The following is a 17,250-nucleotide window of genomic DNA, read 5'->3' as shown; positions in this document are numbered from 1 at the left end:
AATTTTTAAAACATTATTTCCTAGAAGAGCACTCCTTTGTCATTCAGCTCTAGAATGTTTGCACTCACCTAGCGATAATGATAATGTGCAGCGGCATTATGTCTCTGCAATGCACTGCACTCTGGGGCTGCACCCCTTTCTCAATGGGGGAAATGGGGTAGCACTACTTGCACAGTCACTCATTCAGAACAGCACTGGGGCTTCTTAGGAGTCGACAGCAGCAGCCCTGGGGCAAAGCATGACAGAGGCTTGATGCTGCCAGGTTTTTGTTGTTTGGTCGTTTGTTTTTTTTGTTTTTGTAGTGAAAGCTCCATGGGCATTTATGAGGTACAGTTTCAGACCAGACATAAAAGACTCCCCCCCCCCCCGAATCAGGTATCAATTATCCCCCATCATCAGCTTTCTCAGGTGGGAGAACAGGGTGATCCCTGTAACAGGGATTCCCAGATGATGTTGATGACAACTCCCATCAGCTCCAGCTGAAATATCCTTTGACTGAGGATGGTGGAAGTTGAAGTCAAAAATCATCTGGGAATCCCTATTACAGGGAACACTGGTTGGGACCTGTCCTAAGTTTCTTCCCAGAGAGAATCCCCATCTTGTCCCCCCCCCCCTTATTCTGTAGCCTCCATGGGTTACAGCATTAGTCCTGACCTTGCCACATTTCTCTTGGTTGCTCCACCCTGCTGTCTGCACCCACCTGGAGCAGAGATCAAAAATGTAGCTGAACCCAGCAAAGGCTAGCTCCAAAGGCTAGGCTGTTTTGGAGCCAGGAGCCCTGCTTGTCCATGCATCTCAAGCCGGCCCCAATCCAAGCCTGAGCTGCCCTCCCCTCCATTAGGAAGGAGGGACTCCGATCAGCCAAGTGAGCACTCTACCTCTGGAGCTGGAACTCAGCTCGGGCACTGCATCACCTCTGCTCCTGGGGGTGATAGAGGTGGTTCTAGAGGACCTGCTGTGGGGTGGGGGTTGGGGACTAGGTTCCCAGGGCTCCTCCAAGGGGCTCACTAAAGGAGAGCATAGGCGTAACTGGGGGGGGGCAGGGGGTGCACAAGCCCCGGGCTCCATTGAGGTGGGGGCACCATACCAGTCCCTGCCACCCCCACCCCATTGCCCACCTGCTCAGCCCCAGGGCCCCTCAGCCACTTGCCTCCAGCTCCGGCCTAGGATCCGCGAGGCCTAGATCGGAGCAGCCTGCAAACTGCAGAGTTCTTCTCTCCCCGCCTCTCAGCTGATCGGTGGGTGGGCGGGGCTTCCAGAGAGGCCTCCGACTAGGCCTCCCTGAAGCCTGAACTCGAGTAGGCCCCAAGCAAGGAAGGAGGAAGCAGGCAGCAGACCCTCTGCCCAGACCAGACCATCCAGAACAGCTATTGCTAGGTAGGCTGTGAACTCCTTTTTGTGGTTACCCCCTATATAGGGATCTGCTTGCCATAGGGCTTTGATATGGGGGGGTGGGGTGAGACTGAGAAGTCTCTGAATATTTAATTTAAAACAGACTGGAAAATGTGCTGGCTTTAAAAACAAAAACTATCTAAAAAGGCCTATAAGTGGCTTGTTTCATGTCAGAAAATTACAAACACTTCTGGAACAAGTATATTTTATTTATTTTCATTCATTCATAAATGCACTTATGTTCAAGTTGTTTTGCAATCCAGAAGGTCTGAGTGAGAACTGTGAAGCATGTGTTGTGATTTTATTTTATTTTATTTTATTTTTCTTGTGTGTGAACTGCTCCGCAATAACTCGCAGGGACTTCAGGGTAAATCTGGCCAATATGTGAATGCAGCACCTCTATTTCAGAGGAGATGTGTGTTAAAGGGCTTTAAAAGCCTGGTGTGAAAAGACTCCTGGAATCAAACTTTACTGAATTTGTTCAGAATTCTGAGAAAACAAACATAGGCTCACTCTGCATGGTTGAAAGTATCCTTTGCTAATCTGCAGCAAGGGGTCCATTTTAATAATTAGCATTGCTGGTGTGTTCTAGGCATTAAAAGTAGCACAAATATATAGTACTCAATGTATATCACTATATACTGTGAAGTGTGCATGTGTGTATTCAGTGAAATGTATTTCCAGGCAGCATACTTATTTTGAAATATCAGACTTAAATCCTTGGGGGCCTGGGGTGTGTGGAGGCCCTGGACTTTGAGGGTCTGGGGGCCCATTTTGAAATCCTGTCTCTGGGCCCACTCCAACCTTGCTATGCCCCTGGCGGAATAGTTACATATGTATTGATCACTACACATGGGTTTCTGCACAGCACCTGCACAGAAGAAACTTCCATGTAGAAAATGTGTCTCTTGTAAATTGACCCTGAATTTTCCATCCATGACTGGGATATCTGAGAGTTAGAGTCAATAATAAAAGAACAGCACACTGCTTGTGACAGGAAGGGGCAAATTACAATGATTTCTTAGTTTGGCAGGGGCTGGTTTTGGCCCTGGCAGAACTTGGCTATCTGCTCCTGTTGCAAATTCTTCTGTCTAGTGTGGCAAACTAATGTATCCTCCTCCCTCTTGGTGTCAAAGTAAGCACTAGTGTGGTGAATGCACATATACCCCATCATGAGCCAACAGTCATCATAAGACAAAGGCTGGCAGGAATCATTCACTGGTTTATAGACACCCCCCCCACCACCACCTTCTTCTTCCCCTATTTTGCTAGTGGCTATTTGGGCAGGTGATCCTCTAGGACAAAGTCATGCTTTTTAAAGAATGAGAGGAGACATAGAAAATGACACTTGGAATCCTTGCATAACTCCTGACTGTTGTTCTAAGTCTTTTACAGAGATGGCTCATGTTTTCAGGTTTTGATCAACAACCATGTCTACATGGTACAGTGTTCCTTTTAACGGGGATTTCCAGATATTGCTGACTACAAGTCCCATCATTCCTGCTTGGACAGTGGCTCAATTTCAGTGCTTGCCCTAGGCGCCATTTCCCCTAGTTACGCCTCTGAATACCTGTCTTGTCTTTTCCATTTTGGGACACAAAACCTATTACTATGTTTAAAAGCATTTATTTTCTGGCCATGAGGACTGCAAACTTAGGCTGTTGGTGTGCAAGACATTTCTTTAAAATATATATTTCTAAAGAGCCTTGTAGCCTCATGTTTCCTTTTTCCTGTCCCAGTATACTTGCACGGATGCAGCCCACAACCCACATTTGACTATGGCTGTGACACATTTCCATATTTCCAGGGGTGGCGTGGGGCGCGCGGCGGGGGGGGGGGGGGCGCAATTTCAGTGCTTGCCCCGGGCGCCGTTTTCCCTAGTTACGCCTCTGAAGGAGAGGCAACAAGCTTTGGCTGCTCACAATCGACCAGATCTCGGGGACTTTTATGGGAATTGAGGCTCTCACTTGGCACAGCTTGCTCTTCCCTCAGGAGGGTCTCCTCTGGATCAGACTCTGTGTGGGTCCTGAAGCCTGCAGGGTGCTACCCTTGTTTTTCTCTGAGGTTCCTGCTGTTCTTGTTGGAGGTTGTTAATTTTTACCCCATGTCTAGTTAAACAGTAGAGCACTAAGGAAGAGAGCACACACTCCAGTTACAGAGTAGGTAGCAGAGGATGGTTTAGTTGTTGCAGCTATTCTTGTAGATTTAAATACTAAGTATTTATTGGTTAAGTACACTTGTATAGGACAGCCTAAACCTAACCTAAAGGACTACATAATGAATAGATAAGGAGGGAGACAGATGTTTCCATCTGTTCTCTAAGGATTGTGAAAGAAAGGATTGTGACTCAGCACAGGAAGTGCAGAAGAGTCAGATCAGGGGTCATAGAGGAGAGACTGGTAGAACAGTGAGTGAGACCCTTACTCACTGTCTCTACTCCCAATGCCCCTAGTGGTCATTAGGATAGTTGGTGCAAAAGGTCGTTGCGCTGGAACTCCATCTCCAACAGTTCTATCCACCACCACTGTGCAAAAGTTCTAGCTGTTTAGCACCTCTTGGCCCATTTATTTTTATTTATTGTTAAATTTATATATTGCCTATCACAGTCAGTACCAGGCTGGCCCTCTAGGGGAAAGGGGGCTTCTTTCCCTTACAGGGTGGGTGGCTGCCTCTACTCTCCTCTCCTCTCCCTCTCCCTTTCTCTCTCCTCTCCTCCTCTGCTTGACTGAAAGATTTTGATTGAAGATTTCTGAAAATTGATTGAAAATGACTGAAAAATTCCAGTCATGCAACTGACTGAAAATTTCCAGTCATGCAATTTTCCCCATAGTCCTGCCAAATCTCACAAGAAACCACCACACCAGGGTCTCCTCATGAGAAATCACCACACCAGATGTATTCCCCATGCCAACTGTTGGCTTGATTTGGAAAGACCACTGAAGCAAGCTTTTAGCCAAAGAGTTGACAGATTTCTTGAGCTCAGACCTTGGGGACAGGGGGCAGAGCCTGGAAACTAAGGGGTGATGCTAGCAGATCAGGGATGGAATGTGGTGGGATGGGAAGGAACCTTATAATGACTTATGACAGCACAGACTGGCACTGGGTGGGAGGCAACACAAAACCTAGCTGTGCCCTGTGTCTCAGAGTGGAAAGTGGGATGGAGTGATTGGCAAAAACTCTTGAGCCAAGCAGAAGTTAACCTGCATCCATGATTCTGGCCTCTTAAGATTTTTTAAAGTCCTTTTCCCAGAGCCCCGAAAGGAGACTAAACTTTGGAGATCAATATTTGGAGGTCAAATGACCCTAAGACTTGTCAACCCTAATTGTGAGAATTGCCAGACCTCACTATTGGAATGGGGTCCAATAGCTGATTCAATAGTGGCAGATCCAATAGCACCCTCTCATCTCTCTGACCAATTTGTAGGCAGAGAAAATGGGGGCCCTTAGGGCATATTCTTGAGTGGAGCTGACTTTTTTATGGATAGGTCAGGGGGAGCTTACCAGCAGTGGCATGGCTGTCCTTCCTCCAGCCCACTTGCTTTAAAACAGCATCATGTTGGACCTGTGTTGGTGGGGGTGGCAGCAGCCCTGGAAGCTCTGTAGGTCTTCCCAGTGGCCAACCATTTTTAATCCACCTCCATTGCATCTGCTCAGTACAGACAAACAGAGCTGTTTCGTGTGGTAAAATCATTGCCCCACACATCTCCCCAGGTAATGTGGGATGAATCATCCACAGCCCGTTGCGATCAGTTTGCTTGCCACTTTGCAGATAAAGTCACTTGCATCCCTGCCGATGTGGACTCCAGAGTTTTGGCAGTTCCGGCAGACGTGCCTCTGGTACCATCTGGTCCTGTTGTGTTGGATTCTTTTCAGTTGGTGCGGCCTGAGGGTGTGGACAAGATCCTGGGCAGTGTGCGGGTGACATCGTGTGCTCTTGACCCTTGCCCTTCATGGCTAATAAAAGCTGCCAGGGAGGGTACAGGTAGATGGTTGGAGGTGACTATTAATGCCTCATTAAGGGAGGGCAGGATGCCACCGTGCCTCAAGTAGGCGGTGGTAAGACCACTACTAAAAAAGCCCTCCCTTGATCCCTCCAACCTGGACAACTATAGACCGGTCTCTAGCCTACCCTTTTGGGGCAGGGTGATAGAGCATGTGGTGGCATCCCAGCTGCAGAGGGTCTTGGATGATACGGATTATCTGGACCTCTTTTCAGTCTGGCCTCCACCCCAGGTATGGGACTGAAACTGCCTTGGTCGCTCTAGTGGATGACCTACGCCGGGAACTAGACGAGGGGAGTGCGTCCCTGTTTGTTCTGCTGGACCTCTCGGCAGCTTTCGATACCATCGACCATGGTATCCTTCTGGGCTGACTCTTGAGTATGGGAATCGGAGGTACTGTGTTGCAGTGGTTCCAGTCCTTTCTTGGGGGGAGGGTCCAGAAGCTGGTGCTGGGGGACTACTGCTCGACTCCGTGGCCACTAGCCTGAGGGGTCCTGCAAGATTCAGTCTTGTCCCCCATACTGTTTAACATCTACATGAAACTGCTGGGGGAGTTCATCCCGGGACTTGGACTGAGTTGTCAGCAATATGAGGATGGCACTCAGCTCTATCTCTCCTTGTCATCTGATCCTAGGGAGGCGGTGGATGTCCTGAAATGGGAGCTGGAGGCTCTGATGGGTTGGATGTGGGCAAATAAACTGAAATTGAATCCAGACAAGACGGAGGTACTGTTGGTCAGTAGGAGAGCCAATCGGGATGAGGAGATTTTACCGGTTCTGGATGGGGTTGCACTCCCCTTGAAGGAGCAAGTATGCAGCTTGGGGGTACTACTGGACCCGGCTCTGCTCTTGGAAGCTCAGGTGGGGGCGGTGGCCAAGGGTGCCTTTGCACGGCTTCGGCTAGTGTGCCAGCTGTGTCCCTTTCTCGAGAAGATCTGGCCACGGTTACCCATGTCTTAGTCACGTTACGGCTGGATTACTGTAACGCGCTCTACGTGGGGCTGCCCTTGAAGAATATCCAGAAACTGCAGCTAGTGCAAAACATGGCAGCACGGTTCACGTGCACACAGGACAGGGCCTTCTCTGTTGCTGCCCCCAGACTTTGGAATGCTCTCCCAGTGGCCATTCGCTCCTCAGACTCCATCACAGTTTTAAGAAAGCTTCTTAAATCTTGGATTGTACCAAGGCTTTTACATGACTGTTTCTACTGCTGCTTCTATGTGTTTTCACTCATTTATAGTTTTATGCTTGTATTTTATAGTTTTTAAATTAGATTTGTTTTATATTTTTAGCTTAATATTTTAATTGTCATTTTTATTGTATGTTTTTAAACTTTTGTCAACTGCCTTGGGGTTGTTTTTAATGAAAGGGGGTATATAAATTCAACAATCAATCAATAAACCTTGCCATTTTGCCAATAACCCTGACAAATCTCAGGGGAAGCAGCCACATGAGAGCCCTTGTGTCCTAGGGAGTGTGATCCTGGTGGGTATATACCCCTGCCATTGGGCGGATTTAAGAGGGAGGACCATTTAACCACTCTTACAACCAAATGGAACGCTAGCCACACTGTTGTGATTGTATGCAGTGGCTGCCATGCGCTAAAATAGTTTTGATTTGGCCTCAGAAACTCAGCTGTTGGTTTGAACTTTTACCATGAATTGATGCCAAGTACTATGGGGAAATACAGTAACCTGTTTTTCTGTGTGCATATAGGTGTGTGCCTCTATTTGCAAACAATTTATATTCACCCCTGACCCAATTACTCTGTTTTCCCCTGTAAGTAATGAATTGATATTCAGCATGATATATAAGATTAACCTGATTATGATGACTTATATCTACATAGGTCAATGTGCAGATATAATTGGAGGAAAAGAATCACTTCCACACTCAAGGCCTTATATGGCTGCCATCACCCGAGAAAAACGGACTGCGGCTATATTTTTGAAGATAATAGACTGTGGAGGGACTCTGATTGACAGGAAATGGGTGTTAACAGCAGCCCATTGCTTTCTGTAAGTTTGGAGGAATATTTCTTAAGAAATTAAGAACATAAGAACAGCCCTGCTGGATCAGGGCCAAGGCCTATCTAGTACAGCATTCTGTTTCACACAGTGGCCCACCACATGCTGCTGGAAGCCACAGGCAGGAGTTGAGGGCATGCCCACTCTTCTGCTGGTACTCCCCTGCAAATGTTACTCTGAGGCATCCTGCCTTTGAGGCTGGAGGTGGCCTATAGCCTTTTCAGCCAACTTCTTCCTAGTACTACTCGACCATTTAGGCATGATATGAAGCAAGCTTTCATCTGGTAGCATGATATGCCTGAGTCAGAGCTATTCTGGCAGCTGCTGCTTCCCACAGAATTTAAGAAAGTTGAGAGGTTAAAGAAATCCAGTACAACTTGGACTGGTGACCAAGTGGGCTAAGGAATCTTACTATTGCCAGTGACATGGAGGATGGGGCAGCATCACAGCCTGGTTGACACAGGGGACGGGGTGGGTCTAACAAGGTGGGGATGCCAACTCCACTCCATGAACCACTCCTGAAGACTTGGCACACCGTTTGTTTTCTTTTATTCTTTTACCATAGATTTTATTATTATTATTATTATTATTTTATTGTAATCTAAAAATAAATAGTGACCATTCATTTAGAATGTATGATGAGATATTTGTATAAAAATATAGAATGAAAATGGTGTGTAAAGACAAACATTTGGTATAGTGCAGAGCAAATGACTGTGCGATGAGTTTCTTGGTGTTATTTATATTTTTCAGGTGTAAAAGCCGCCAAATTGTTCTTGGAGCTCATTCATTAAACAGAGAAGAGAGAGGGAAACAGATCCGTACAATTACTCAAGTGTTTGTTTACCCAGGCTATAATGCACAGACATTGGAAAATGACATTATGCTTTTGAAGGTATATGTTTAAAGTGATCCGTTCATTCATTCATTCATCCATTCATTGGTATGTTTGTGCTGCTCTTCCTATGAGGAGCCCAGAATGGTAGATAAATAAATCTCCCCTCCAAGCTCTCTAACCACAACCTTGTGAAGTAGGTTAGGCTGAGACATATGTGACTGGCCCAGAGACATCCAGTGAGTTTCATAACTGAACAGAGATTTGAACAAAGGCTTTCCCAGTCCTAGTCCAACACTCTAAGCACTCGAGCACACTGATGACTGTTATCAAGATAAACTATAATTTGGTATTTATCTGTATGAACATTGTTCTCATCAAATGTGCAACATACTTCAAAGATTGTCTGAGAACTAGTCATTCAAATGGGAATTCCAGTACAGAATTAGAGATATAACTGACACTATTTGCAGAATCAGTTATATGTCAAGTTGGTCTTGTGCACCTCAGTTCTCTGCTGAACTAACTGAAGCCTAAAAACAGAGGAATAAGACTTATTGATTTGCCAGGCTGGCAGTCTTGAGAGCAGTTCTGTTAGCTGGAAAGATTACAGCCTGAAGCTTGACACATCTAGACTACTTGCAAGTGCTGCAATCCCCTGTTTCAATAGGTAGGCTTTCAGGGACACTGTTCCTGGCCATGTCCGTCTAGCAGTGGCAGCCCAAGACCTCGGCATCAAATGCTGCCCCTCCTGCTCACACATGCACAGTACACCCACTTCAGTCTCCTCCTCCTCCTTCTTCTGAGCAGCAACAGTCACCACCCCCTGACTTGGCACGGCTCATTCTCATGTCACGGGACTGGTTATGAAAAGGGGAATGGAGGGGTAGAGAACATGTCGCGGGGAAACCAGCAGAGTGCTGGAGACTCAGTAAAGCATTTCCAGTATTCAGTGGCTCACATACTGTGCAAAGTCCCATTCATGTTTTAACATTACGACAATTGCTCAAAGGTGTTCTTGCACAAATGCAAAATATGCATAAATGGTGTTGTGCAGTTTTCTCTCTAATTTTTTTCATCTGTGTGCAGAATGAGTTTTGTTCTGAGAGGCAGTATCAAGGCAGTGTGTGCAGACCCATAACCAGCCTAAATGTTTTTGGGGGGATAAAAAATGGTCAGGGGGTGGGTTACATGGCCATTTAAAAACAATTTACAGCCTGGGGCACTTTTATTGAAGTAGTGCAAAAGTCAACAAAAATTGCAATTTTCTGAATCAATGTCTAATAAATGCAATAACATTTCATATTTCACAATAAAATTTCACTCCCACCTCTGTCTCTCAAGAGTCCAAAAGCGGACTTTTGCCATTAATAAATAGATATAAAAAGTTAACTTTGGTAGATGACATTTTTCTTAATTCAATATTGCAGTGTTGAACTTGAGCACAGTAGCGCTTAATAAGGCTTAATTAATGCATATTAAAACATCTAGACGTTCATTGTAATCACACCTACTCCCTTCCCCTCTATGCATGCACTACTTTATAAGCACTGAATAAAAGATTTTAAGCTGCTCATTCTTATGAGGAAAGCCATATTTAGTACATACTTACTACTTGTAAGTGTTGCAGTCCTCTGTTTCAGTTGGGCACTTTCTAGATTAGCCACTTAAAAGGATATACATGGTTTGTTCAGGCAAATCGCAGTCAAAACGTAAAAGCTGCAGGGGGAGCAGTCTTGCGAAAACTAATGACCCAGAAAAACGGCACCTTCTTTCCGCTGGATAAATGACACCATAGCACTAAATCGCAGTGATTAAATTCGAAGCAAGGCATCTGACATATGAACAGCACCCTGTGGTCAGCGTTGGGACTGCGGTGTCACAACACAGGAAGTGTGGAAACACACTTCAGAAGCATGTCCTGACCCCATTTCAGGGTCTAATCTAGAATGCGCCTTGGTAGGCTTTAAGGGACACTGTTCGGGCCATGTCGGTCTAGCAGTGACAGCCCAAGACCTTGGCATCAAATGCTGCCACTCCTGCTAACACATGCACAGCACCCCAACTTCAGCTTCCCCTCCTCCTTCTCCCTAGCAACAACAGCCGCTGCCACCTGACCTGACACAGGATCCTGTAGCTCACTCTCATACCACTGGACTGGTTATGAAAAGGGGAATGGAGTGCAAGAGAACAAGTCAAAAATAACAGCAGCATACTGGAGCCTCTATAGAGCATTTCCAGTGTACAGTGCAATGTTGTAACACTAAGTGCAGACAATTGCACAAGTGTGTTCTTCTACAGATGCAAAAATGGCATATGTATGTATGTATGTAACCATTCAAGGTGTTTTACCTTAAAAACCACCTTGTGTGGCATACTGCCATTGGAAATAATGGCTGTATTATTGCACAACTCAGTTTGCACAATTTTGGTGTTTCTGCAAGAACACACTTGTGCAACTGCATGCACATTGTGTTGCAGCATATATGGTGATTTGCCACGTATGTGAGCCACTGCCCTTTCAACATTTCCACATTCACTCCCTCTTAACCAAGCCATTTAGAGTTTTAAAGATTAAACCCAGCATTTTCAATTGGGCCCAGAAATGGACTGGGAGCCAATGCAGCTGATGAAGCACTGGTGTGATATGATCAAAATGCCCAGCCCCAGTTAATAATCTTGTGGTCCTTCAATTTCCAAACTCTTTTCAAAGACAACTCCATGTACAATGCATTGCAATAATCTAAACAGGAAGTTACCAGAGCAGGGAACGCGGAACACCAAGCCATGGAGGCCACCTGAACCTCTGGTACCAGAGCTGGATCACTAGGGAGTGCGCACTCTTGGCAAAATTAGCTCCAACCTCCCAGCAGCCTGTTTAAAGGAAGGAATAAGAGATTTTTGGTAGGCAATGGCCCCAATTCAGCCCGCTGCACCCTGTGCCCAAACCATGCCCCCTGCGTCTGACTTCAGATGCTGAGCACATGGCCTTGTGCTAAAATGGGGCCACACACTCCATTTGCAAGTCAACTTTGGCCAGCACCACATTTGCAGCAGGGCCAGAAGTGCCTTTCCCTGCTTAGAAAGGCTGGCAGAGAGACATGTTACTGGCCAGGCTGGAAACACAGTGGTGGTTAAAATTTCTCAAAAATGGAGCCAGATTCAGATGCAGAGGGTATGGTTGGGGTGCCAGGGGCAGCCACAGGGTCATGGAAGCCTGGGTTCTTTGAACCCGTTGGCACAATAGTGGCTACACCTCTGCTGGTAGCTTAGTCAGCAGTTCCTTCTCTGTGTCTTTTACCAGTTTGTTTATTCTACTATCTCCTGTGCCCTGCTCTGCTGTACTGTGGCCTTTCTTAAATCTGTATCTAACCAAATCCTTTGTATTTGGCAATGCAGCCTCCTACACTGGAAATATAGCACCTAAGGTATAGTATATGATTCAAGAACCTTGTTAAATAATATGACTCCGGCACAGAGTCATGAAACACTTGAGGAGGGAGTATACTGAGCAGGTTCTCAGTGTAGCACTGCTCAGGCATTATGCTCTATGTTAGGGTTGTGCATGAACCTGTCCGGGGCTCTTTTACGGGCCTCTGAACAGGTTAAAACACTGGCCAGTTCGAAGGGGTTGAAGGTGGAGGTGGGATAACTTTAAGGGTAGGGAAGGGTTCACTTACCACTCCCTCCACTTTTTCCTCACTGGTGCTCACTTGAAAACCAGTCCAGCGGGGCAGCAGCGTACCTCCTGGCCGCCCCGGCTGCTCTTCAGACCAGAAGTAGGTGGAAGTAGCTCACATACATGCACACATGGGGCGCGTGCACAACATGCATACATGCACTGATGTGCGCACATGAGTGAGCTACTTCCACCTACTTCCGGTCCAAAGAGCGGATGGGGGGGCAGGGAGGTATGCACCCTCCCCAACCCTTAAAGTTATCCCACCCCCGCCTTCGAATCGGGCCCTGCCACTTCCATGCACATCCGTACTGTATGTGCATTCTGATTCACATGTTTTTGTCAGAATGACTATACGAGCATTCAGGCTAAATGTGGACCAGGGTGCAGACCAACTTAAATGCAGCATACAGATAGGCAGTGTACTGTTGCACATGCAGAGAACATAACAGTTGAATAGCTGTGCAGGTGAAGAGATCTGTAGGTAAATTCCACATGCTCAGCCCCACTCTCTTGCCTCGGAGGTCCTCACCTGGAGCTCCTTGACAGAAAGGAAAAACCTGGCTCTAACTTGGCTCAGTGAACTCCACCTGCTCGGCCCCTTTCCTTTGCCACAGAGGTCTGTGGGGCCTATTGATGTTCTTAACAAAATTGTCCAATACCATTTTACTAAAAATCAATTAAAGACAGTGGACATCTCCACATCTTGAGGTACTAAGTTCCAAAAGTCATTTATGAATGCACTGCATGAAGGCTTCCTTTTCTCAGTCCTGAACCTTCTACCAATCACTTCCATGAGGTGATCTTTGAGTTCCAGTTACTGTTTGCTTACTCTCCCAACACTGTTTATTCACTTTACTTTAAAGCACTTTCCCTCAAAATTGACATGTGCAAATTTAAAGATGACTGAAAACCAATCGCCAATAATATTTCTCATTTGCAAATGAAACCAAAATCATATACTAAATAAGAGTTTTTATTGTAATAATAGAGGCATGAATCACAATATGTGGCTGCCCTTTTGTATATAAGAGTCAAATGTTCTGCTTTATTATTCCTTCAGCTTGATAAAGATGCCAAGATAGGAAAAACTGTTCAATTCATTAGGCTCCCCAGGACTTCTGATGATGTGCCAGCAGGAAACAAGTGCCTAGTTGCTGGCTGGGGAAGAACAGACAATAGAAGACCATCTGAAACCCTGCGTGAAGTTAATGTCACTGTCGTGGATAGAACAGTCTGCAATAATCTGATACCTTATAGAAATATGATAACTGAAAACCTGCTATGTGCGGGAGAGGAGAATGGAAGCAAGGATTCTGCTCAGGTAAGAGTGTTTGTTTATAAATTCTGCTCCCCTGCAGAGACAAAGTTGGAAGGAGCTGCCAAACAATTAAAAGAATTCTCAATTGATTAGTCATCTGCCTTTTCAAAAGTTGGTTACTGAATTAGTTAAATTTAACTATGTGCATTTGATCAAAATATCAATATATGTGTCATCTTGAGACACTGAAGAAAGTGTAAGATAACTCAACAAGCAAGAACCTCTATTAGTTAATAGTCCTATCTCATGTCCTGTTATAGTAACCAAGTAACCTCGATGAATAAAAAAGAACCATTGGCTTGTGGCACAATGAAGTAGAGTTTGCTCTGACTGTTCAGAATTGAGCCCTCACTGATTAATCAGCCAAAACTTTGGTTTAGTAGTCTATTCATTAAAATGACTATGGCATACAGACCTACTGAAAATGTGAAATAGTCTTCCCCACCCTCTGGGCACTCTGGTTGGCTGCCTGAGGAATCAATCAGTATGATGCCTTTGTATTGGTTTTCAGTGCATTTTAAGCTCTGACCACCTTCTGAAAATAAAGGCAAGCCTTGTAATTGGCTCTGGCCTCATTAATATTCAGATCTAATAATTCTGTGTGTTCCTATTGGTATTTACAAAATTCTGGTGTAGTTGCCAACCACATGTATACCCTGGGGCCAGGCTGCAGACAAGGAAAGGGCACAGACAGGGAGAGGCGGCAGAGAGATAGACTTAGAAATTGCTACAGAAGACAGACAGAGAAGGTAAAATGGCTGACAAATATTTCCAGGTGGGCATCATCATTCTGCCCACCACTGCTGCAAGCATTACATTTTAAGAGCCGCCACCGGTGCAAGCATTACATTTTTCAAAGCGTTTTAGTTTTGTGTTGCCTTATAGCATCACAAAAAGGCCTTATAGCCTTTCACACAAGCATCTAGGCAAGGATTCAGGAGGTAAAGAGTTCCTACCATGTTTCCCAATGATGAGCAGAACCTCCATTTGGGTATGCAAAGTCTGCACCCAGAAGCTGCAGGCAGCCAGGATCTCCATGTTAAATCGGGAACTGGGTCCTCTGAGACTCCAAAATGTTATCCCAGCATGCATTGCACTACAAGTAGACTGGGAACCCTCATTACAACTTCAGCTGTTCTCTGATTGGCCACAAAGGGGCAGGAAGCATGACCAGTCCTCCTGCATGTATAGGAGTCGCAGTCAATGGTGGGGCCACGAGCAGGACTTGAGATGATAAGCGAAGGGCCCTGGCAGGTTCATATGGTTGGATGTGGTCTGACAGATACCCCAGTCCCAAGCCACAGTGCTCTATTACAAAGATGGCTGCTTGCTGCCAGGAACCACTAGAAACAGCGAATGCACCCAGTCTGTCAACATTTTGTGATGGCACAGCTCCTCTGTTCATGCCATCTCAGTAAAGAGCAAGGTAGAAAAGTTGGTCTCCTCACATCTGAGCAAGCTGTGTTGGAAGGATTGCTGTGGGTCCACATGAGCATAAATAACTGGGTTTACTGTCTTCTAGCCTCTTATTTATGGTCTTGTGAATGGGGCTTATGGCTAAATTAGCATGAAATAGTAATATCTTCCCACCCCCACCGACATTTCCCCCCCAGGGTGACTCCGGTGGTCCTTTGATTTGTGATGGGGAACAAAGAGGCATTGTCTCCTTTGGTGAAGTAGGATACCCTGGGGTCTATACTCATCTTACCAAAGACTACATCGCATGGATAAAGAAAACCATGGAAGACAACGCATAGATATTATTTCTTGATCTCCTTAGTATAACGTTTTTGCTTGTTTGTGCAAAATGCTTACCTCATTCATCTCTGTAACTGTACTGTTATATATATAGCAACTAGTCTATGATTTCCACTTCCACAGGTGGGCAAGAGAGGGAGAATATCATATCCAAGGCCAGCTGTAGGACTAAAAGACTAAGTTTGACCATTCCTGTTCTAACATTCTGTCAATTGGCTCTGTAATAACTGGTTACCTCTAGGACCGTGCAAGGTTGGACATGGCCTGATATGGGCCAGATTGGAGGGTGTCAGGGATACATCGATTGCAACCTAGAGAAATCTAGTTCAGGTTGGAGTTCTCTGATGCCATTTGGGGAACTTTAGAGCACTTCAGAGTCCACATTTTCTCTCTCCCAATTTTGGCTGTGGATGACAAAAGCCATCTTCTGGCATCTCTCTGCCCGCCTACTTAGCCAAGCATTTCCCCCTTTATTTTTATAAACATAAAGCAGCCAATGTCCAGTTTTCACATCATTTCCTCTGAGTGTCCCTGTTATTACATCACTTCCCCTGAGATTCTTGGATGTTACATCACTTTTGTTTTGTGATTCTCTGCTTTCCTTAAAAAAATAAAAAATAAAAACAATGGAAGGTCAGATTTACTTCTAATTAAATACACAGTGTCCAGCTATTCTGGTATGCCAAATTTCAGAGTTCCCGGGGTTCTTGTTTTGTTATGTTTTTCAGAGATTTTTTCTTTCTTTCCCCATATGGGAATTTTCACCCATCAAAGAAAGTGGTGGTATTCCTGACTATGAAAAGGACTGAACTGACATCTGTGGTTCTGGATCACCAGAATCTGAATACAGCCAAATTAGGAATCCTAACTAGTTGTTTGCTTATGAGATATAGCTACAGCTCTAGGTATCCTAATTATGATGCATCAGCCTTTTTACTGCATAGGCCTATTTTGCACGAATCATTAAAAGGCAATAACATCAAGTAGTGTGAATAACTTTCATTTATATTGCGTTTGAGAAAGAGAATAAGAAGTTAAGAATAAAAATCAATGTCTGAAGAAGAAAAGGAAAAGAAACTAAAAAGCTGAGGGGAGAAAAGTGAGAGAGAGATGAGGGATGGGGAAGTTGAAATAGCATGTTTGCAGAGTACTCCGTCTCCAGAATATCATAAGGACATAAGAACAGCCCTGTTGGATCAAGTTCAAGGCCTAATTAGTCTAGCATCTTGTTTTGCACAGTGACCCACCAGATGTCTCTGGGAAGCCCATAGGCAAGAGGTGAGGGCATGCACTTTCCCCTGCTATTGATTCCCTGCAATCTATATAGCACAAGAAGAACCCTTAATATTATACACTATGCAAAAAAGGAAAAAAAATCCCTCTCACTGTATTGGCTTTGGATGCTGAAAAGGCTTTTGACAAGCTATAACCTAATTACCTACAACACCTACTGGACAAACTTGAATTTGGACCAAATGTTTTAAAAATAATAAATTCTTTATCTGAAACCCCGACAGCCAAGGTATTGGCTAATGGTATATATTCAGAAGACTTCAAAATTCAGAGGGGGACTAGACAAGGCTGCCTATTATTCCCACTTCTTTTTGCCCTTTCCATCGAACTTTTGGCAAATGCAATAATACCACCAGTAAAAATTAAGGACATAGAGCATAAGATTAGTCGCAATGCAGATGGCATCACTCTATACTTGGCCAATTCAAACCAAGAAATTTTGAGTATTAGGAGTATCTTAGAAGACTTCAAGAAGGCATCAGGTTTTAGCATCAATAGCAGTAAATCCTTAATAGCCCAGCTTGGGTCTGGGCTACCTTAGAGAGTGCTTTCTTCTGGATGATCCCCATCACACGTTGAGGTTCTCTGGAGAAGTCCGTCTCCAGTTACCACTGGTACATCTGGTGGCAACTCAGAACCGGGCCTTCTCTGTAGCTGCTCCTGGCTTATGGAATGTCCTCCTGACAGATATCTGCAGTTTAGGCTAGCAGTTGGCCTTTAAGTGAACCCTGGAAACTTATTTATTTGGCCTGGCCTTCCAAGGTTTTTAGATTGTTGGGGGGTATTTTAATTGGTTTTTTATGATTTTGAATTGTTTTAAATTGTTTTTTTAATATTGTTTTAAGTAGTGTATTTTAGATAGTGTTAGTTTTATGTCTTTTTAAATTTGTTGTGCATCGCCCAGAGCCCTTGCGTGGGTGGTCTATAAATGTAATAAACAAACAA

At 44.9% G+C, this 17,250-nt stretch overlaps 1 protein-coding gene across 1 annotated transcript; it reads left to right on the top strand.

Moving 5' to 3' along the window:
- The first annotated feature begins 1,248 nt into the window (after nucleotides 1-1,248).
- On the top strand, nucleotides 1,249-15,995 carry LOC128342071 (granzyme A-like). The gene is made up of 5 exons (XM_053288900.1): nucleotides 1,249-1,377; nucleotides 7,242-7,410; nucleotides 8,173-8,314; nucleotides 12,997-13,257; nucleotides 14,868-15,995. Exons 2-5 carry the CDS (start codon nucleotides 7,298-7,300, stop codon nucleotides 15,009-15,011), a joined length of 660 nt encoding a protein of 219 aa, XP_053144875.1. The 5' UTR covers nucleotides 1,249-1,377; nucleotides 7,242-7,297; the 3' UTR covers nucleotides 15,012-15,995.
- Nucleotides 15,996-17,250: the final 1,255 nt, after the last annotated feature.

The sequence above is a fragment of the Hemicordylus capensis genome, chromosome 2 (genome assembly GCF_027244095.1).
Source record: "Hemicordylus capensis ecotype Gifberg chromosome 2, rHemCap1.1.pri, whole genome shotgun sequence".
NCBI classification, from domain to species: domain Eukaryota; kingdom Metazoa; phylum Chordata; class Lepidosauria; order Squamata; family Cordylidae; genus Hemicordylus; species Hemicordylus capensis.
Note: the sequence above shows the minus strand (reverse complement) of the source record. Positions and strands in the feature narration are given on the sequence as shown.